This window comes from Gymnogyps californianus, chromosome 3 (genome assembly GCF_018139145.2).
Source record: "Gymnogyps californianus isolate 813 chromosome 3, ASM1813914v2, whole genome shotgun sequence".
Classification (NCBI taxonomy): Eukaryota; Metazoa; Chordata; class Aves; order Accipitriformes; family Cathartidae; genus Gymnogyps; species Gymnogyps californianus.
The window spans coordinates 50,190,959-50,214,212 of NC_059473.1; the positions used below are offsets into that span (position 1 = coordinate 50,190,959).

General features: G+C 37.7%; 1 protein-coding gene across 1 annotated transcript in view; it reads left to right on the forward strand.

The window, feature by feature from the left end:
- PDE10A (phosphodiesterase 10A) overlaps positions 1-22,982 on the forward strand; it is a 197,713-nt gene extending 174,731 nt beyond the window's left edge. The window contains exons 18-23 of the mRNA XM_050893753.1: positions 2,100-2,255; positions 5,507-5,679; positions 7,706-7,817; positions 12,345-12,425; positions 17,062-17,150; positions 22,827-22,982. Of these exons, the coding sequence (XP_050749710.1) occupies positions 2,100-2,255; positions 5,507-5,679; positions 7,706-7,817; positions 12,345-12,425; positions 17,062-17,150; positions 22,827-22,944 (729 nt within the window). The 3' untranslated portion in view covers positions 22,945-22,982. The remainder of the gene's footprint in view (positions 1-2,099; positions 2,256-5,506; positions 5,680-7,705; positions 7,818-12,344; positions 12,426-17,061; positions 17,151-22,826) is intronic.
- The last annotated feature ends 272 nt before the right edge of the window (positions 22,983-23,254 follow it).

Genomic DNA, 23,254 nt, shown 5'->3' on the forward strand with positions numbered 1-23,254 from the left:
AAAGCAGGGTATTGAAAATTGACACTGAAATGGGCAAGTGGCATTTGCCAGGCGTATGCTGAAAGTTGGCAAAGCTATACAAGTTTAAAAAAATTAGTATTCCTTTAACAACGAAAATCTGTGGATTGCAGCCTCAGGGAATATTTAAAGCTCTGATAACATTTAGTACTAACCAAGTAGTAAGCCCCATCTTTTTGGAGATGCAGAGTAAGAAAGACAGGGAGAGCAAAAGAGGCAGCTGTTAAGAGAGATGGAAACAGTCTTTGTTCCCTGCCAAACTCCAGCCAGCCTTCACCTGTTTGAATGCCTTATCCTAGTCTATGTTCCAGCTCTTTCTAGCAGTCTCCTTTCTTGAGACTGGAGATGAATCCAACAAGAATACAGGAAACTGCTGAAGGAAAGTTTGGGTTGGGCTGGTCTCAGGTGAGGGATGATGACATGAACCTCGATAGATTTAGAGAGGGGAGAAGTGTGAAACACTGTAAAGGAAACTCTGATCTAGAGAGAAGTAGATCCAGCAGTTGGCAGTGGTCAAAGAGTAGGGACCCAAGCAGGGACAATGGGTACAAGGTCAAGAGCACTGAGATTAGGCATTGTATAATCCTGAAGGACTAAGGCAAGAATGACGTCCTGAGACATGGAGACTGGGACAAGCTAGACAAAGAGAACCATCTGGTACAAGGGACAAAGTGATGAGAATTGTAAGACTGGAAAAAATACAGATTGTAAAGAATGCAACAGGAGAATTAAACTTGTGGGGGAAGGACAGAAAAGCCCACTAGATCTAACATGTAGCAGAAAGGATTCTGAGACTCATCTTTCTTTTGCTGTTAGAGACTGTTTTTCAAGTCTATAGGTTACACGTCTTGCCCCTCCTGGTAGTAGTAAAAAGGGGATACCAGCTTCCTACAGCTGTTAGTGCACAACTTCAAGTAATATAGGCGTGTGTTGTGTTCCTAAGGGTTCCGCTTCTGCTGAGGATCTGTGTGGACGTGTGCTGCTGCATCATCTGTTTTGTTATGTGCTTTTTAAAAATGCACTTCACAAGATGCAATATTGAAAAAACATCATTAAAAATGAAAGTGAAGGATTTAAAATAAAAGTGAAGGTCTCAAAATCAGAAGTACAGTTAGGGTTGCTACAACCTTAATTCTGCACATTGCATATTTGTGATAAAATCTTTAGTTACATCGTTTGCTATTTTTCCACAGAATCATGTGCCTCTTCATACAGTATACAGGTTGGATGTTGCTCACTTAATACGTGGTTAATCAGTATTCTTCTTCTGCTTCATTTTATAGCCTTTTCCTTGTTTACTGAACACTCATCAGAACCAGCTGTTAGACAGAGCTGTTAAGTCTATAAAGACATTTTTATGATACTCCATGCCGACAGTGACTGCTTCACAAACATTAATGAATATGTTTTCAAAACACACCTGCTGTGTGAAAAACTTTTGCAAGTGTTCACGTACTTTGTGTATTGAAAGAGAGATTTCAGGGACTCCATTTCTTCAGTATATTAAGAGTTAATTAAACAAAGAAATCAGTTACCATCTTACTTTCTTTGCAATTGCTGTTGTCCAGCGTTTCTGTGGCTCACATTAGTGACTTCGTAGGAAAAGTTTCACCTAGGAGACTTGGTCATTGTCTTCGAGGAGTGTGGCAGAGGCAGGTCTAGCATTGGACTTTGGCGCAGCTGCCTTGACCAGGAGATCATACTTCTCATGTATTTCCTCTTCCTCAATAACTGCACTTTTTATTTTTTTAATAAACATGGTAAAGATTCAGTGGATGACCGGACTATCTGTTTAGAACTCAGATTTCTTCCTGAAGCAGAATCCCTCCAACAGTATGTGATTGTGCAACAATGTTTTTAAAATTCATAATATGTAAAAGGTTTCAATTACAGTTGGACCAAGAATTTTAATTCAGCACGTCCTCACTTTCGTGTTTCTTGCAATTTTAAGAGTGTTTCTCCACGTGCTTTTTGAAGGCAGTGTAAGCATAGTGCAACTTTTACAGTATTTTTGGAAGAGAGTGACATCTAGGGGCGGGAAATACATTTTACTTTTCATGTTTATCTCGATTTTTTTGTAGCGAAAAGGTCTTTTAGTTGCATGCCTGTGTCATGACCTGGATCACAGAGGTTACAGCAACAGCTATCTTCAGAAATTTGATCACCCCTTAGCTGCTCTCTATTCCACATCAACAATGGAACAGCACCACTTCTCGCAGACTGTGTCCATCCTGCAGGTAGGATTATTGAAATTGTATCTTCTGTGCAGTAGAGTCCAGTGGTGTAAATAGGAGTCACGTCATTACCCAGTAGATTTTCTGAAGCATGCTTAAGTTAATTTCTGGATTGTAGTGCTCATTTAGAAGAGTGGAAGATTTATTACAGCAAGCCAGGTTCCACAATTAGCAACCCAAGCATTCAATAATAGTACAAACCATAGCTTTCCCAAAATCTTGATGTTATAAAAAATATTGTGTATTTGAAGGTCTTTGCTTATGGCCTTCCTTTGGAGCTTTTAGCTTCTGAGTCAATGAGGGTTTTTCCTATGACCATATGGAATAGGAACTTTGGAAATGAAAAATCAGTTTCCCACTTGCTTAGATATTTCTGGCATGATGTGCTTCAACAAAGTCTTCAACCATCCTGAAATTCTGAATGAAAACTCAAGTACTGGCAAAAGTTTGCATGAGAAGCTTGAAAACCTGCTGTAATAAATTCCATGAACATTAAATGTGTGGCGTGAAGCAGGAAATGTTAATTTTGCACGCATGAAAATTTTAAACTTGTTTCATTATGTTATCATGTGCTTTTTTGTTATTCAGCAATTTGAAATAAAAAAAACCTGAGTAAGGTAATATTCTATGAAAGAGAGTTCCTAATATGAGGCAATGTGTCTGTATGTTTAATGAATGGCAAACTACAAGAAAGCATGCAGACACATTTTGGGAAATCCAAGTGTGCTACTGACACACAGATATTTTCTCATCAGTGAAAGTTTTTTTTCATGCTCAATTGGAAGAATGAGAACTCTCACCTATGAAACCACTGCCAGTCCATAACATACTTGTGCTTGCTGGTTTTAGTTTACCATGCGCACGCTCAATGCACAGCCTTACCATGCTGCTGTGCCACTAATTTGTTGTTAACTTTTCTTTCTTTCTGGTCTTTCAGGGGGAAGATATTTATTTTCTTAAATACCTAATCCCCTTTTAGGAAAAATACGTATTCTGTATTGTATTCAGAAGCACATCTTGTGATTATGGTTTTAGGTATCATATACATTTCATGAGAGAATGGAAGCTTTATCTCTGAATGCTCCTCTATGTAGGAGGGTGTAATTGAATCCTTCAGTGGTGGTATGGCATTAGATTTTTAGTATTCATTCTTCACGTGAGTTTGGGCACAGTGAGCAAGTTCCTCAGTCATTTAACACTTCTCTGTCCCACTATGGCTACGTGAAGCAGACTTCAGTCATTCTTCAAAAATCATTTTGCATTTTTCCTGCAGAAATGTTGTAATTGGTGAAAGTCCCATTTGCCAAGAAGGCAGGGAACCCTTTTGCTTCCTTGCTAGCTCCTAGCCTTGGCTGTCAGTGTGAGTGAGGAAAGGGAGATAGGTGGTCAGGGCTGTAGAGTCGATTCGGACACTGGCTACCCAAGGGCCCATGGGCGGTGATTAGCAGCAAAGGCAGATTAGAGCAGCCTTTTGGACTTGCTGTTTTTCATTTGAATCAAAAAGCCCTACTGAATTCCTGGACTGTTATTAAAAAAAGCACCAGCCAACCCACCAATCCCTTTAGGGTTTATCTCAATGAGTTTTAATTTTATGTTAGTAACCTGCAGTACTTTTCACTCTGTGAAACTTTATAGCTGCTTTGCTCATCCACCTGCAGTTCTAGTGTACACCATACTTATGAATACAGAGGATTCTATTCACTAGCTTTAGCTCAGCAGGGAAAGAATAAAATCTTAGGAGCTGTACTTTGTATGTACTGCTCAAAAGCCTAAATAACATGCTCAGAACTGGCAGCTTCTGTCAGTACTTAACAGAATCAGTTCTTTTCTAGTAGTATGAACAGAAGCTGTCACAGTGGTCTTTCTGATAGTGCAGCTTCTAAAACCTAAAGAATAGAATCTAGAATAATTTAAATATTAGGACAAATAGCCTGTTCTCATGGATTAGGCAGCAAGGTTGGGGAGGGAAGGGTCCCCAAAACCCTAAATCATGAAAACTAGTAGTAGTCATTTCCTGCTCCCAAAGTGTTGATGGGTTAAAATGTTCTGAACTTTTTCTTTAAACATCATGTCCTATGACTTAGGAGTCTGTCAAAGGAGCATTGAGACATAGAAGACGGATTGTATTTTCTATTCATTATTCACAATAAATCTACTTGTCCCAGTAAAAATGTTGAAAAATGTTGGAAAATGATGTTTACGTTCCAGATGGTGAGAGAAACCAAGCCTATTTGTACCACGGAGGATTTATTTTGAACAAATTATGTAAATGCTTGACAAAAGTCAGGGAAACTTTTTATGAGCTTCAGCCCAAATGCAAATTAAATGTCAAAACACATCTGCATTTGTTATATTTTAATAGTATTTTCTATTTGTGAATGTGCACACCTTGACATGGCTAGCTCATTCTTTCTTATTTTTCTGTTTCCTCTGAACAGTAGGAAGACTTCTGACAAGTTGTTTTCCAAATCTTAGAGACAGCAAATAGTGTTGACTTTTCAAAATGTGATATAGCTTCATGAGCGATCACAGTACATGGATATTGTCAGTTAAATGCGCAATAATACATAGTGGAAATTGAAAAGGGGCGACAGTGGCATGTTGCCAGAGCCTCCATAGCAGAAACCATTGTCTTTAGTTTATGAGTCAGTCAACTCATGGTTGAACAAAGCAGCTTTTTCCCCTAAATGTTCATATACATTAAAATACTGTAATTAACTTTATTTCTATAGAGAAAATTGTATCGGTAAATGCAGCAATTTCAGGCACATTTCATTTGGAACACTATGAAAACAAAATTATTTTAGTACTTTAACTTAAATGTTTCCTTATCCATGTGTTATGCAGTATCAAAATTGTACTTCACAGTGAATCAGACACTCAGTTTACCAACTTGGCAATGCAGTACTCTGGATCAAGATTGAATCACAAGCTCCCAAGCTAATACTGTCTGGAAGTGCTGTGTCTGTAGTGCTTATAAATCAGAGAAGAAAAAGCTAGTATTTTTCTCTATTAATACCTTTAGGCTTCAGAAGGAGCAGTCCCAAAAACAAATCAGTGGCTTAGTCATAGGTTTCATGACAGTATTTAAAAGGGAAAGATAAAAATGGGAATTTCAGGCTGTCAGCATTTGAATTTGCAACAAAAATTGTCATTGGGCTGTAAAACCGTTGTAACCTGTCTGGTGAAGTAAAGACTGAAATCATCTCAGAATTAGAGCTTGTGCTTTTTATTGGTTTTTTACTTTTTCATAGCTGGAAGGGCACAATGTCTTCTCCAATCTGAGCTCCAGCGAATATGAGCAAGTACTTGAGATCATCCGGAAAGCCATCATTGCCACAGACCTTGCCCTGTATTTTGGAAATAGAAAACAGCTTGAAGAGCTGCATCAGACAGGAGCATTAAACCTTAAGAACCAAGCACACAGGTAAAGCAGCAAACTAGTATTAGTTCACTATGGCATTAGTCCTAGAAAGAAAAATGTTATTTTTGCAAAAATAACACAGTGCTGTGTATTGTGTACACAGTAATTTTCTTACATATGAGATTTCTAAGACGAGCTGTGTGTAAAATTCCAAGTATGTAACAGTAATTTCCATTGCTTTATATTTGCATGTCACTGCCTTTGGATGGCAACTGCACAGTTCAGTGACAGATCATCTGCAGCGGAAAGTTAGTGCACAGGCAGTTAGGTGGTGGGGAAAAAGGTATAGTGCAATAATTACTTAGGTTTATTTTTATGTCAGTATTTTTTTATTCTGTCAACATGCTTTTTTGGAAAGAATTCTGGTCAGATCTCAACCTTTGTGAACTAAGATAGCTCCAAGTTTTAAAAATATACAAGAGCATATATTCATATTCATAAATACATGATTCTCTTTGTCCACATAAGCAAAACATAGTGCGCCCTGGATGAGAGATGTGTCTCATAACAGGCTTCATGAAAGTGCTCATGCAGCCCTTCAGAGCTTCTTTACTGGAAAGTGGATCCTGTCATTAATCCAATGCAGGGAAAAATTAGAGAGGTAATATGGGAAAATATTGAGTCATGATTCTGATTTCTTTTCAAAAGGAACTTTGGTACTTGGGTCTTCTTTCTGAGGAGATTTACAGGTTTTTGCCAGTAGTTTTGAATAAATTATTACAACACTGTAGGAAGGGCAGTATCTAAAATCTTATTTCGCAGTATGGAACTGAAGCTTATCAGACTTGAAAAAACCTCAACATCTTAAAAAGACAAAGATATAGTAGCTCCTGATAATCTTAGAATTAAATTTACCACAAATATTGAATCTAGGGTTTATAAAATTTAAATAGGATCACAACTATTTAGTGTGTGATTGAATATTCTGTTTAGATTTTTTTTATCTTACCTGCCCTCAGAGCATTTTCAGTGCAAAGCCACATGCCCAAAGATAGGACATCAGTTTGTAAGGTGGCTAAAGAATCCAAGACTTCTAGTTGGTATCTGTACATGCAATGGAATGCTAAATTTGGTCCTTACATGGCTGATGAAACTCTTTCTTAACTCAGGGGAACTGCACTTTGCCTTTTACCTATTGATTTTATTGTGTATTTGTGTATTTTCCCTGGTATATTTGTCTGATGGTACAGTTTTAATGACTGCCATCACATTGACACACAAGTTAGCAAGTTGTATGTTTTTTTCATGGAATAGGCATTATTAACAAAGGTGCAGGTGTCCCTAAGTGTCATCTTAAATTCTCCGTTAGGTGGAAAACACATGAATTCATTCATTAATTTACCAGTTTTCTTTATAAAACTTAGATTCATAAGCCATAGGTTTGGGTAGTAGATGAGTGCTAGAAAACTGTTTAAATAAGATTTTTTGTGTGTGCCTTATTCTAACAATGATTATAATCCTACTGATGCTGTTCAGTTATTCTGTGAACAGGTTCGTTAGCGTATATGACAGTTACATGTAGGATTCTTGTTTTGTCAGGGTTAGAATTCATTCCAACAAAGCAGTGACAGAGTACCTTGAGATAGACTCAGAACTAGTTTTTCCTCTTTTTTTGGAGCAAGTATTCCTCTCTCTTTAAAGAACAGAAAGAAATGCAGCAACAGGATATGCCATCTTTCTTTTTATAGACTTGTACTGTATTTTCAGAAAATTAAGGAGGGGCATGTGAGTGTTTTAACAGGCAGGCATTCTTGTGTACTTTTCTATGAATGTGATTGTGCAGAGGATGGTCAATGAACTCTGGTTGCAAACAATGCAGGGAATACTACAGGGAATATAATATACAATTTGTGTGATGCCTTACCAATGAATCATAAACAAGTGAGGAAGAAACAAGCAAGGTGGGAGAAATTTTGTAGTATATATGCTTTACTGCTGATTGAACTGAGGAAGGGCAAGTAAAAACTTTGCGGTGTGATCACAAATTCTTTACCAAACTTACAATGTAATGGTTGGGTTTTTTTTTTAGAGATAGAGTGATTGGTCTGATGATGACGGCTTGTGATTTGTGTTCTGTAACAAAGCTGTGGCCAGTTACCAGACTGACGGCCAATGACATATATGCGGAGTTCTGGGCTGAGGTATGTGTGTTTCTTTTGTTTACTCTCTTTCTAAATGGAAGTATCCAGGAAGAAAAAAACAACCATAAGTATTTTTCAATCGATATCTTAGCGTGCTTGTTTTAAAGAGTGTTCATTGGTGCATGTGCGTGTTTTGTTGTTTACTCTGAAGCTATTTAAAGAACTGAGTTAGCTTCCTAGTTTTCAGGCAGCGTTTTTCCTCTCTGTTAAAGATGACTTTAGAAAGTATGTCCTAATGTAAAGTGACCAAGCAACAGAACACAGCAGAAAATCTGTAAGGTTTTTTGAGTCACTAACTGTAGTTTTGTGAAGGATCTGTTTGTATTCTAGAAATCCAAAATACGAAACCAGCTTCCAGGTCAGCTGCCTTGAAACACACTTATAAAGCTGTAATATGAGTCCAGGAAATGCTAGAGCAAATATGACAAACCTTAAAATTGTTCTGATCCAACCATTTGAATCTTCTTTGTGAGCCAGCTCAACAACTAGGTCTTAGAGAGAGCTGATTTTTTAATATACTGAAAATTACTCCACAGTTAAGATGTACTGAGAGTTGAAACAAGGCATTGAGCTGTGCTAGTGTAATCACGTTCATAAATAAAAATGTAATCTCTCACATGTCTTATGCTGCGGAGTAAATGTTCTAATCATTTAAATTTTAAAGTGGAAGCGACTACTTTAGGGATAAGGAATAAATTCTAAGGGTGTTGCATTGAGTTGAATTATGCAGTTTTAGAAGATATGCTGTATTTTCAGAACTACTATTGCACATGTGTATCATAAAGTGTTGTTTTTTTCTGTTATGTGCCCTGTGGAAGTCTGCAGAATTTAGTGGGCTTATTTCTGTTTTACACTGGTGTAAAATGGAAGTCAGGCCCACAAAGTTGATGCAGCATGCATATAGTGTGGAGATTGTTGTCCTGCCTGTTGCACGTTCATTATGAAATTCAAGATGTGCATGGCTTGTGGGTGTTTTTTGTATTCATATGTTCTTGTTCTCTTAATTATGAACAGCTCAGACTACAATAAAATATTTGAAAAATGCAGACTGTATAAGCTCAAAGACCTAGTTCAGTATGGACTTTCTAAAATGTCAGCACGGGAAAGTTGAGTGTTCTTATGAGTGATATAATGGGGGTATAATGTTGACGTGCCTCACTGATTACATACTCAACTTTTTTGCTTACAAGTAAAAAGACTTTTTAATGCAAATCTTGTGAACTCAGTGGAGAAGGAGGGATCAAACTGATTTTTCCTACTCAACAATAGTAAAGGTGGAATTACGGACATAATTGAGCCTGCCCAGACTTTAACCTGTTTTGTAATCCAAGGATGACTTAATAAAGGTGGATCTTGTTGTATTGCTACTTCATGGAGCAAATGTAAATTAGAAGTTATTGACAGAAATTCAGTTTTGTAATTGATGTTTTACTGAATCCTCTTTAAGAAGAGGTTAATTGATACATGGCAGAAATTGTATATGTTGTGATCCAGTCAGGATGGCTGACAAATCCAGCCACAGGTCTAAACACTTCTGGAAATTGAAAAGCTGGAGACAGATATAGAGAAAATCCTCGGAAAGCTAAACCAATAGAAAGTTTAGATTGTGTTTCACTGGAGAAATTGTTACTTAATTGGGAAAAAAGGTAAACTCTAGAAAAGTATATTTGACTAGATTGGATGGTTATGTTGCAGTTCTAAAAGTAGGATAGAATGTTGCTTCTAATTACTACTTGAGTTCATAATCTTAATATGTTGAATGATTTAATCAGAGCATTTTATATTCTTCTTTGTGTAATCATTAACTAAAACAATAACTGCAGCAGCAATTTTGTGGTATGTCACACTGATCTTTTTTCATTGAATGAAGCCCAGTGTAGCTAGTGTTTTCAGCTAAGGTCTACCTTGATATCACTCAGCGTGAAGCTTTCCCACAGTGCTACAACTCAAGCAAAATAATGCATTTGCTTATCAATTACATAGGATTACAAGATACAGGATTGTATAAGATTTGTCTGCTGTGGTTTTTTTTGTGAGATATGAGACACTAGGCAGTTGTTAAACCCTTTCTGCAGTATTTTTTTAAGAGACTTATAAGCCACTTACTATAGCCATACTGCAAGTACAATACGAACTTCTCTGCTTAAAATTTCAACTTTAATTTTCTGATCATGATCATAACTATGAGGATAAAAGCAGTATTTTTTATAAGTGTATCATATATGTGTTCGCACATACCGAACACAAGAAAACACTTGTGTTTCTGATACATGCGTTCCATCTAAACGTAATACTTTTTAACGGTGAGGGTGGTCGACCAGTGGCACAGGTTGCCTAGAGAGGTTGTGGAGTCTGCATCACTGGAGATATTCAAAACCTGACTGGACACAGCCTTGGATCGCCTGCTCTAGCTGATACTGCTGGGGTAGGTGTGTGGGATGGATTGGATGATCCCAAGAGGTCCCTTCCAACCCAAACCATTCTGTGATTCTGTGATACCTTTTTATTTTAAGGTGAAATGGTGAACATAAATCTGAGCTTTGTTCAGTTTTGGCATAATCAGTCAGAGGCTGGACAGCTTCCTCAAAGCTCTGACTTCAAGTGTTTCTCAGGCACTTGATACTATGTTAATCAAAGAGCTTAAAATCATATGATGCTAAATGGTTTAATGTTGAGGTTCTTATCATTGAGACTGTGGTAGCTGCAGACAGTCTTGGATCAATCAATTGCAGTACTTCAAGCAAAAGGAAAAAAATTAAGTATTATTTACTGGGGGTACATAAAACCAAAATTTGCCTACAGTTCCTGAATAACAATCCACTGAATTTCTGTGCTTGGAATTGTTACAGGCATCTTTTTTTATCAGCTGAGAAAGGAGGCCTTTCCTTTTGCTTTTTTTTAACAGTAAAATATCTAACAGAGACTAGATTCGATGATTCTAGCCTCTCTAATTACTTGGTGAAAGAAATATGTGATATGAGAGAATAGTACAGACACCAATTAAAAAATGGCTTCCTGATTACATCTCCTGATGGTTAATTAAGCAGGATCATAGTTAATAGGTGATATTGAGGCCAAATATGCAAGAGACAATTGACTTCCAGAAGCCCCCATCTTTTCTACACTCAAAGTAGTTGCAAGGCAGTCGAACAGAAAGATGCTCTGCTCAGACCAGAATCAATTTATTACATTGCAAACTTCTCTTTGAGTAAAGGTGCCAAAATCCTCACTTGGAAGGGCATGTTGGCACTTGAAATGTGGCTTGATAAAGTCTTACGAGAAAGATGTAATAAATTGTCTTCTGGAGATGACTCCACTAACGGTAGCAGAGACATAGAACATGGATTTAGGGAATGTCCCAAGCTTTCAGATAGCTAAACCTCTGTAAGCTGAATCTCACATTAAAGAACACAAATAAGCAAATATTGTATGAGCAGTTATCCTGCATAAACTTTCTCCCTAACTAAGGTGTATTGGGTGTGGCTGGAATGGAGTTAACTTTCCCCATAGCAGCCCTCATAGTGCTGGCACTGGCTCTATCAGACATAGGGGAAGCTTTTGGCATCTTCTCACAGAAGTCACCCCTGTAGCCCCCCGGCTACCAAAACATCGCCACGCAAACCTAGTACATAAGGTTAGCAGTTTGAAGATCACATTGACGTTGGAATCTCAGACATGAGCAGTAGCTGAAAGCAACCATTGTTATGGCTGTAGCTGCCTTTATAACCTCAAGATTAAACATCCGTGGTGTTTTGACAATGCAGTGGATGCATAAGACTTGGAAAACTTCAATTTGTTACAGAAAGTAGCCAGCTACTTTACAGATTTTTTAAGGAGAGAGTGTGTTCAGTCCTAGTATAGTGCTCAGAAATGTGTTTTGGCTGCTTTGCTGGTAATGGGTGAAATATAAGGAGACAGTTTTCTCTTGTACATTACATCTATCTGGTCTTTGGATATGCTGCATCTTTCCCAGTATTCTTCTTATGAATGTAGAGGGATAACGTTCTTAAAGAAAAGAAGGCTGTTTGACAGGCAGCTTCTTTAAAGCAGCACGGTTAAAAAGACTGGATTGTTGACAAAAAGGGCACATTGTAAATTCATCTGTTTTATGCAGCTTTTCCTTGGATGGGTGAGTTGTGTTCTACTGGTCATTGTACTATAGTGCTTTAAACAGGTAACGTTTTGAAAGAGAAGACTAACTATGAATAGAACAGAATAGAATGAACTGATTTCTTTGGTTTTATTCTTCCAGTTGCTTTTTATGGAGATGCCTTTGGAAACAAGGAAAATGTGTGTACATTGACTCAAAAACTTCATTTTCAGGACCTGCTATTTACATTATCATTTAGGTGAATGTATAAAATGAGCCCCTCCTTAGGCAGTTTTCTGAGATTGCCTTAGACCGGTAGCACACATTATTTTAAATTCTGGATTTTTAGATTGACGTACAATAGAAGATGGAAATTAATTCAGAGCTCAGTAGTCTTGATTTTTGTTTTCCTAATCTCTCTCTCTGCTTTTCTCCAGGGTGATGAAATGAAGAAAACGGGTATTCAACCTATTCCTATGATGGACAGAGACAAGAAAGATGAAGTCCCTCAGGGTCAGGTATGAACTCTCTCAGTAAAATGATACATATTTATAGTGTTAATAAAACATGTATGGAAAAAAACATTTTATATATTAGTGAATATTGCATTTGACATTAGGGTATGGGGGCTGCTGAATTCTATGTTCTGCATGCAAAACAGGGTTAATTTTTTTAAGTGTGTTGTGGTTTAACCCCAGCCGGCAACTAAGCACCATGCAGCCGCTCGCTCACTCCCCCCCCACCCCTGGGGTGGGGGAGAGAATCAGGGAAAAAAACCTCGTGAATTGAGATAAAGACAGTTTAATAGGACAGAAAGGAATGAAAAACAATGATAATGATAATAATAATATGACAATAGTAATACTAAAAGAATTAAACTATACAAAGCAAGTGGGGCACAATGCAATTGCTCACCACTCGTTGACCAATGCCCAGTTAGTTCCCGAGCCGCGATCCGCCCCTCCCAGCCAACTCCCCCAGTTTATATACTGGGCATGATGTCATATGGTATGGAATAGCTCTTTGGCCAGTTTGGGTCAGCTGTCCTGGCTGTGTCCCCTCCCAGCTTCTTGTGCCCCTCCAGCCTTCTTGCTGGCTGGGCATGAGAAGCTGAAAAATCCTTGACTTAGTATAAACACTACTTAGCAACAACTAAAAACATCAGTGTGTAATCAACATTATTTTCCTACTAAATCCAAAACACTGCACTATACCAGCTACTAGGAAGAAAATTAACTCTGTCCTAGCTGAAACCAGGACAAGTAGCAGTGGAAAAATTGTTTTCAAATGTTTACTTAAATAACAATGTGCTCTTTGCTTTTGTTGCTTGTTCCATTCTTTGTACTTGTAACTCTAGCTAAAACCACAATCACCTACGATTTTGAGAAGTGTCAATAACACTTTTTCAACTTAGTAAGTGGTTGCTTCAGCCCTTAGCTAAAAGGTTTCGCTGTTTTATCCTGAACGCAAAATGAACTTCCTCACCCATTCCTGGTTAAAATATTCAGGTTCAGATTTCAAAATATTTGTGATTTTAGACCAATACTTCTTCATTAGCTTTTTGGATAATTACAACCACTGCTTTTTGACATTCTTAAAGAAAAAAAAATAACGTGAAGAGTTTCTTGAGGATAAGCAATAAAGGGTGTATTTCTAAGAGCCTCAATTGTCTGTTTTTCAAAGTCTTTGGGTACTGATTTTCCTGTGCACAAATATGCAGAAATGACTGCTTTTTAATGTTTTCCCTAGGGAAAATTGGTATTTTATAAACATAAATTTCAGGGGAAAAAAAAAGTCTTTGAACTAACTTCTTTGGGTGAACAAAAAAGGTAGCTTGTCCTTTGATTGTCTGAGCAGAGAAAAATAAATTTAAATTGTCCATTGTCCATTCATATACATATATATGTATAAGGTTTTTTTACTTCAGTGGCCTCTGATGCTTTAATTGTCAGTAGTTAGTACTCACAAAGCATTTAATGAACTCTGAAATTAACAATAATATTTAAAAGAAATTAGAAATGACAAAGTCTCACAAAATCACTGTAGATTAATTACTTGGTAAGCAAGACTATGGAAATTTTTATATTCTGACACTTTACTCCATATGCTCTATCACATTTTAGCATAAAAACTATTACACTTATTATAGTAAGGAATTAGCAGTTAATTTACTAAATTTGTGTGTTTAGTATAAGCCTAAAAAGAGAAGAAACGTTTTTCTGCATTTGGTTTATTTTTCCACACACTATATTAGTTATCTTTGAACATCTTGACAAGCACACAGTATTATAGCATGGAGTCATCTTGGCATTTGTGAAAGAATTGTTAATGGGGTGAAAACACAGATCTAAGAATAAGCTATTTTTTTTTCTTTAAAACACAGTAAGTATTGTTCCAGGTACTGTCTGCATCAGGTTCTTTTTTACTTTGTGCTCTGTTTCATGCTTCTTAATGGTATAACAGTAAAATATTAAGCAGAACAGGATGTTAAAAGCCAACTTTAGTAGTATAGTTGTAGCAGCTGTATCTTACAACAACGTTACAGCAAAATGTGAGATTTAGGACATATATAATTCTGTGACAGTAACCATTCCTATATTCCTGTATTTATGTAGAGACTGAAGAATTTAATAAAGCATTATCATCCATTTCCTTGGGCTCTAACCAAAAGAATTAATGAATATTTTTATATGGATTTTAATTAAAGCATTAATACCTTATTTAAATGACAATGATGTTTAGGAAATGAGGATTTGTATAAACACGTAATCTCTGAAAAAACCTGCTTCTGCCTCAAGTACTCATCTTTGATGAGAGTAGCTTCTACTAAGCTCTTCCTCTCACTTGGGTGGCTGGATCAGTTGGTCTCTGTGGTGCTTTACACCCGTTGCAGCACAACTCATGTAAGGTCTCTGAGTTTGTTGTCTTCCTACTGTGGAGCCTGCACTGAGGATTTGTTCCTGACTCAGCAAGGATCCCATCACCCTCTTTTCTGGCCCTCCTTTTGAAACCTGTGAAGAAAATAGAAAAGTCACAACTATAGTGACGTGAAAGCCCTTTTAATAAGCAAGTCAAACCAGCCTGAGTAATGAAGGGAGAGAGAAGGAACAATTCACGTGCTTCAGCCATTCAAAGCTTATCCCAGAAACACAGTTTTGAAGTTGAAAATAAAAAGTTTACTCTTATGCAGCAAGGGTTAAAATGTTAAGAGTGATTTCTTACTTCAGTCAGAACATTAAAGATCCAGCTCTTAAAGCTAGCAGTATGTTTAGGATGCACAGTTGGAGAGACAGGAACAATTTATTTCAGAAACAAAATATATTTTCTGGTTCCTCTTGCTTATGCATCTTTAGGATATACGTACACTGCCTTTCCTGCAGTGACTTCAATAGTTTGCTCATACCTGAGTGAACTCTAGACTTTCTGTCTCGCCACAGCAACATAAAAATCAATCTGGAATCATTTATTCAGATAATCTAAACCTTTTACAAAAGGGATTTTTGTGGTTTTGCTCTGGTCAGAAATGGAAACTCTCGCAAAGGAATGTTTTTAATTAGCTTGGCTTTATTCAAAACCTAAATCCATTGAGCTTTTTAGGGTTTTTCCTCCTTGATTGATGTGCATTTTAACTTAAAAGCTTTCAGGACCTTAGAGGACACATTTTATTCTAAATACTGGGGTTCCAAAAAGAAGGTTGTTCAGAATATATTGCAGATGAACTTAGTTTGGTTGAAATCTTTTATGTTTTGCAATGGCAACACACTTCTCATTGAGCCAGAAGGTCTACAGTGTGACTGTACCTAAGGTCCCATTTTAATTTTCGACAGCTATGGAGTAATCTGCTGTTTTCCAGTGAAATAAAATAGTCCCCCTTAAAAGCAAACAAGCAAGGAAAAAAAGAAAAAACCCAAACCCACAAGAGGAAGCACATAGGAAGAAAACAATGCACTATGCAAAATAGCAAACTTTTTGTTGATGAGCAGACATCACAGCTGCGTGCAACCTTGCCTTCTCACCAGCTGCTGTTTCTTTCTATTGGTTACATCATGATTACTTCAACTCAGACTGTTGGGTTCTCAGGTCAGAAAATGTATCTTTTTTTTTTTTTTTTTAAAAGTACGGAATGGACTTGGTTACATAGCAGTATGGGAGGAATCTCTGTATTGATGGAGGTGACAACAAGAGTTGCTCTTCAATTTCTGAATAAGGGCCAATGTTTAGACTGTTAAAAAGAGACTTCTTATCAAATGCTTTGGTCACAGTACAATACATGGTATTTCATTAAAAGGCATTTAAAAACTCTGCCCGAAGAAAGGGATCATAGTGCACTACTGTAACTATCATGAGAGTCTGGATGATGTGATGGGATAAATGAGTGATGTTATAATGGATCTGAATTTAACCTGTCATCCTTGCTAATATATAAGTAGCATTTTCTAAAAATTCCCTTGTGTCATGACAGTTCAGCTGTGACATGGTAGCTGTCATAGGCCCCTAAGCCTGTATGAATCAGATATCATTAAAAAGGTGCTCATTTTATATGCCCTAAATAGATTTATATGATAATGGTAAAAATATATCACTGAACTGCATACAGGAAAAAAAATTGCAAACCAATTACTGATCACAGTGCACACCTTTTAGAAACTTTCCAAAGGTGCAAAGCCCCTAGCATCTCAAGTAAATTGAGCTATGGAATACATACTCTGGAGGACATCAGAACAATCCAGAATCTGACCATATTTTGGCAATGCTGCACAACTTTCCTTTTTTAAAAAAAATTTTGTCACGAGAATAATGTTTGCAGAAATGGCTCTGCCATCTGCCCCTACTTCCTCCCACTACTGACACCAAAAAGCCAGACAGATCCTGAGCAAATCAATTGAATAATAAAAGGTCCTGTAGAAAATCCTGTCTGAAGCAGCCATATTAGTCATAAAAGAGGCGTGTAAGCAACTTTTAATTGCCAGAGACTTCACTGTTAGTACTTCATTTTAAAGTATTCAGATATTAAGAGGAGATGCAGAAGTATGAAGTACTAACGTAAGTAGTAATTAAGTAAGTAGTCAACAGCCTTGAGCTAGTTGGCTGTTAACTTTCAGTGTTGTAGTTTGGCAACATTTAACTATTTTTTTTCATTGTTCTTTTTCATAGATTGGGTTCTACAATGCTGTAGCCATCCCATGTTACACCACACTTGCGCAGATCTTTCCTCCAACTGGGCCACTACTCCGAGCATGCAGGTGAGTAAATGTGCAAGTTTTTGCATAGCATGTAGCTTGGTTAAAGAAAAAGCAAACATGCTTTGCAAGTTTGTCTGGAAATACAGCCTTTTAATTTTAGAATTTGCATGCAGATAAACAGGGATACGCATCTCACACTAATCTATGCAGAAACCCAGAGGCAATGACTACTGGCTGGGACGACCCAATGCAGATCTACAGACACAGCTGATTAAAATGTGTTTGACACCAAAAGCATTTAGAGAGAAACAGGTTCAGTGCTTATGTATTCCTATCTAGGCTGGTTCAGTGCAATTTTCCTCTGTGTCTTTTTTACTTCAACATGGTTCTCACAACTAAGATTGGCTAGAATTCTGTTTCATTAAAAAAAATGTGGTTTTGGCAAGTGGTTTTATTTCATGTCAGAACATTTTTATTAAAAAGCAGGAAAAGAAAGATCCCAGGAATATTCAGTAATTGGGAGCGTAAGGATAGTACCACTGGGATGTGGAAGAGGCAAATGTAACTTTGTCCTATCAATCAGTTGGGACGTAGCTTGGGATCTTCTGGAGGAGAGGCAAGGGTTCTTAACCAATTGGCTGCTTCTACCCTGGAATGATGGTGGATCATTTTGTCGGTAGTTCTGTCCAATAATTATATCCTGGACCTTAGCAATCTTCCCTGACAAAACTTCTGTTGAAACCACTATGCTTCATGAAAACGTTCCAGTTTTAGGTTAATCAGTATTCTCTAAAGAAAAACAGTTGGTTCATAAAATGCCAGCAATCTTTAGTCACATCCAGGGAAGAGAGGCCTGTTTTTCTATGCTCTTACTAGCACCTCTCTCATAATCTTTTTTTTTTTTTTTTTCCCCCTCTTGTGGTCCTTAAATTCTAGCTTGCATTGAACTACTTCTTTGTCCTGTATGGCGGATCTACCTACTCTGTCACTTTCCTGATCTTGTGAACTAAATGATCTGTGTGAAGTAACAAAAGGGTGCCCACTATATACAAAACACTGTGAAATTTAACATAGTGGTTAGAAAAATAATTTCATTTGCACCCAAACACTATTTCATATAACTATGAGAAGAATATGTAGGTCTGTACCATTCGGACAGAGGACTATCTTATGAAAAACAGTGAGTATCTGGGAGCCATCGTTAATAGTCAGCTGCCTCTAAGGTCCTGCTGCTGGGCAGGGCTGTGCAATCCTTAGATGGATATAGAGGGAATATTAAGTAGAATTAGACACTATACCTCTGTAGTTACTACATTACTGGGGCTACAGCTGGAATCCTGTTTAGCATCTGTGCTTTAAGAAGAGTAGATAAAGACGAGCAAATAAGAGAAGATTAAGAAAGAGCTTAAAGAATGTTTTGAGATCTTAGTAGTGAGAGACTAAAAAATCTGACATAATGTATGTAGTTTATCCAAGAGAATGACTTTATCAAAATCTATAACTGTCTCCATAGTATGTTTTCTGATTAGACAAAGCTCATTAATTTAGCAGATAAAGACTACTTGAAGCCCAAAAGTTCAAACAAGGAATATGGTGAATGTCTTTTTTAGCATTTGGAATAATGCCAGTTGAAGATCTTAAACCAAGGCTAGGTATATTTTTTAAAAGAGGGAGGTAAAAGGGATACAGGTCTGAGGCACAGTTACTGTGATGAAATTGCCAAGGCCTGTCTTTTCCTGGCAGTCAGGCTAGGTGATCCTTATAGTAGTGCCTTTCGTCCTTAGAAGCTATGAAAGTAACAATGTCTGGTAAATAATAGGCAGTAATTTGTTATCCTGAATTGAGTAATGTGGAAGTATTCATAAGTGTATATTTTAGTAGTTCGATCAGTTACAATATAGCATTAAACTCTTCTCTAGTTTCAAAATGCCGTGGAGTGTGTTACTATCATAATGGTATCAAAGTCCAAATCCTGTTTTGGAATTCGGAGTTACAGTACGGGGTAGGAATGTGTACTCCCTGAGCCACGTTGTCCTAATATATACATGTTGATAGTTTGATTATAAATAAGTGAATAATGTGTACTCTGACAAATAAAGGAGAGTTGTTTTCAGTGTGAAATCAGAGAACGTGAAGTAAACTACAGAACTGCTTGTAATCCTTTCAGTCTTCACAATGTTGTGAGTCATCCAACTGCTTTACAGAGAGGTAGTCTGAGATCTTGGAAGTTTTCTGACTTCTTTCTCTTTGTAATCCTTGCTTGAAGGCATGTTGCTTCAGCTGTATTGATGGCTGAAAGCTAAATGGTTGGTTATTCGATCCATGTAACCGGAACACAGATTGTGCTTTGTGTAACCACGTTTTCAGTCAGAAAGAGTTTTATACTGTTTACATGGACTAAACAGCATCAACTATAATACCCACCATTAGAAAGGCAGTAGTGCTTATCATGAGTGTTTCCAGTTACTTGTTTCTACTCAGGCTAACAAATATTGTCAAACTGCTTTATATATGTGAAAATTTTTATTTCTTTTGTATTACTTATTTGTCAACATCTGGGTGTACTTTTACTCCCCAAATCAGTATCTATATGCTTTTAACATGAAAATGTCTTGCATAGTCTGTTTGATTAGTAAAGTAACCTCAGCGCTGGATGTCAGGAAAGTTCTGTTACTAGCACAATCAAATGGGAGGTCTTAAAAATGGGTTTGTATTTACTGTAGAACCATTTGCATTAGCCTGCCAGTACCTTTGGTAAGAAGTTAACATTGTTATTCCACTTAATGGGAACTGAGGCTTTCTCTAAGGCTAGGCTGAGTGCTTAAGACTGCACAGCATCTTTTTCAAGAGCAGGGTTCTGGGAAGACCCATATCTTTTGATTTCTAGCCACATGGATATCCAAATGAGGCAAGTGGCTTGTAATACTTGGTGGTCTATCTTTCAGTACTCAGCTGAGGAGATTTAAAGTTGAATTGTAGAGTATCAGGCACCCACATACATACGTGTTCTAGATGAAAGGTTCTCCATGATTCTGAAGATCAGGCATGAACATCTTTTCAAGACTGGGTTTCTCTGCAAAAAGTGCGATGTCTGAAGTAAAAGTAATCAGACTCCTGGCAGAAATTATATGAACATTTTCTATTCTAGAAATTATGTTTGTTGTTTGGAATTCCAATTATAGTTATAATACTGATACTTCTGAAAGCTACACTGGCACAGTCTCCAGACTGGGCACAGCTCTGTACAGACACAGCTCCCCACCTTGCTCTTGTGCATTCCTTAATTTAGGTTGCACTGATGCAGAACTGGTGCATAGATGTGTGGATGGGGTTTAAGATCTCCATAAGACTAAAGAGCTTCCTGAAAATCCACACCCTGGCATAAAGTCTTCTGAGGAGCCGTTTGATAGTTTTAGCTTACCCTTGAAATTACCCTCTGCTGTCTGAGGTGGTTGAGGAGGAACTGAGAGTTCAGACTTGGAGATGCAGAGTAGGAAATCAAGAACACAGATCTAACTTCAACTACCCAATTACTAAAATGTATGTTATTGCAGGTTTAGGTTACTCCAGAGCGTTTCAAATAGCTGATTTTGCACTACACCTTTTTTGCCTTTATTTTTGATGGGTAACTGTTATTCAGTGTGATGAGAGGAATACAGCCTCATTCCTGTTTGGTATTGCCTCAGCCACTGACGGAACCGATTTTGATATCACCCTTTCACCAGCGGTGCTCATTCTTGGAAAGCAGCATTTAAGCTGCTGCGTCCTTGAGTTGTTTGGAACGCAGACACCAGCTGCAAATAATAGCAGCAGAAGCAGCCAAGGCAGTATGTCAGCATCAAGGTTTTTATTTTGAGAGCCTCTGGGCATTTATTCCAGACACTTAGGAGCCAGGGCTTCGTTGGGAGCACAAAGGTAAATGAATCGTATTATCATCGTATTATCTACATCTTTAAAAAAAAAGAAAAAGTGTGTCACCAATTTCCCTGAGGTAGGGTAGTAGCTAAGAATCTAGAAGGTTTTCTTGTCTGATAATTTATTCCACATTTTTAAATACTCTCTTGTCATTCTGTGTAGATCAAAACTACCAGCCACCTGTGTTACAGTGTTCAGAATAAGTCCTATGTGTGTTTTGTAGCCCACATACTCAGTAGGCCTACCAAAGTGGCAAATCTATGATAGTGTATTTATTTTGAGGATGAGGTGAAGTGATTTATTTTTTTCCTTTATTTCAGACCAAATAATTTTAAACAATTTTCTATGTGCTTTCAGGTCTCTCAATTCTTGCTGAAATTGATATACTTTAAAAATATTTTGGCTGCAATTCTCATTACTTTCCCAGTTTCAGGAAAGAGACCTAGAAATAGTGATGGTTCAGTTTTTCTGATCCTTAGTGTCTAATTATATTAGCTGAGATTCAGCACCATATTAACGCAGGCTTCATGACTTCCAGTTGGCCTGAAGCACTGGCAGAACGGGTTTCTGTCTGCCTGCAGAAAATGGTGTAGGTGTTCCCCTAGAGGGCACCAGCTTTCTTCGGTAGTCTCCATCGGATCCTGCCTTCCCCCATCCCCAGAAAAAGCAACATTTTCTCTTCTCACCTGTTCTCTGTGCTTTCAGCTCATTATTTGCAGTTTTATCAACTGTTTGGCAACGCTGTGACATAAAAATCAGAAGAGCTCTGCCACATAAATTCCAATGTAATACGATAATATGACACATAGCATGTAAGACCTTAGTACTTTTACCATCCTGTTTGTTTACTGAAGACATCTAAGAACTGTTGTTTTATTAACTAGGTAGCTGATAGTATGAAATTGAAACAGTTGAGCTTGCTCTCTTTCTCTCTGTATTTGAAGACTGAATGCTAGATTTGGCCATAGGTTGCAAGTATGGTCTGCTATTGGATATCATCAACATAGACTTCCAAGTCACTGGAGTGGAACTGATGTACAGCAACATTATGGGTCTGTACTCCCTTCGGATCATTAGAACATTACCAGCTTAATTTCTCATTATTTTATGGCTTGTGAACCAAAATTTGGACTTGGGGATTGGCCAGGCTGTGAGACACTAAAAAAAATTTCTGTCTTGAGGAAGAGGTACTCTTTAAATGTAGTAGATTGATGGTATGATCACCACATTAGTAATTGAAAGTTGATACCATGATGTCGGCATGCAACATTTTATACACTGTCAGGCAGCCCACATGCAGGAGTTTCAGAAAGTTTAATGTGCTTTTGTGGTTTCCAGTGAAGGAAGTTTCCTGGCAAAAGTCTTGATCTCTGTGGTGGTTTTGAAAAGGGCCAAAGTATGTTGTGGTAAAATCCCTGAAGTCCGAAGTGAGGAAGGCCACTTGTTTCCAGACTGCTGTTTCAGAGTCTCTGCAGACATGTCTGTCTTGGGTCATGGCTGGGTTTTCTCTGCAGCCACGAGGGCTAGAAGTTTGTAATGGAAGCAGGTGCTAGCCTCTAGCTCCAGGGCTCGTTCTGGCGAAGGTATGCCGTAGGCTTATATATAGTCAACATGTATATGAGCCACACCCAGTTACAGAATGGGATAACTGAAGGTGAAGGATGAAATAATGTAAAGATGGTAAAAGCTTGATGACGTACAGGTACTTATACACAGCATAAAGCTACATCTCAAAGTATAGTACAGCAGACAGTATTGTTAGGAAGAAATCCTAGTAAACTTATGAACAGTGCTTTACCTCTGACTTTTTTGCATCTCCAGGGACAATCTCAACCAATGGGAGAAAGTAACAAGAGGTGAGGAAGCCTCTATATGGATTCCCTCGCAGTCCCTTGCTCCTGGGACCTCAGATTCACTTCCTGTGAAGATCGATGACTGAACAGCAGCAACAGATTGCTTTAACCTGTAAAGCATCCCTTCTTGTTTTGGGGGTTGTTTTTTGTTTTGTTTTGTTTTTATTTGGGGGGAGGAGGGGGGGGGGGCGAGGAAGAAAAAGAAAAGCTACAAAATGCTAACTAAGAAGCAGATCTGCCTAGGAAGGTAACACCCATGGCGTTACCTCAGCTAAATGACTCTGGCAGCCAATCTCCTGACCTACACCAGTGACACAACGTGAACGGAGGGAAAACGACAACACAGATGTTTTGGAATCAGCTATCAAAAGAGAACTTACGACTTGTGAATATAAA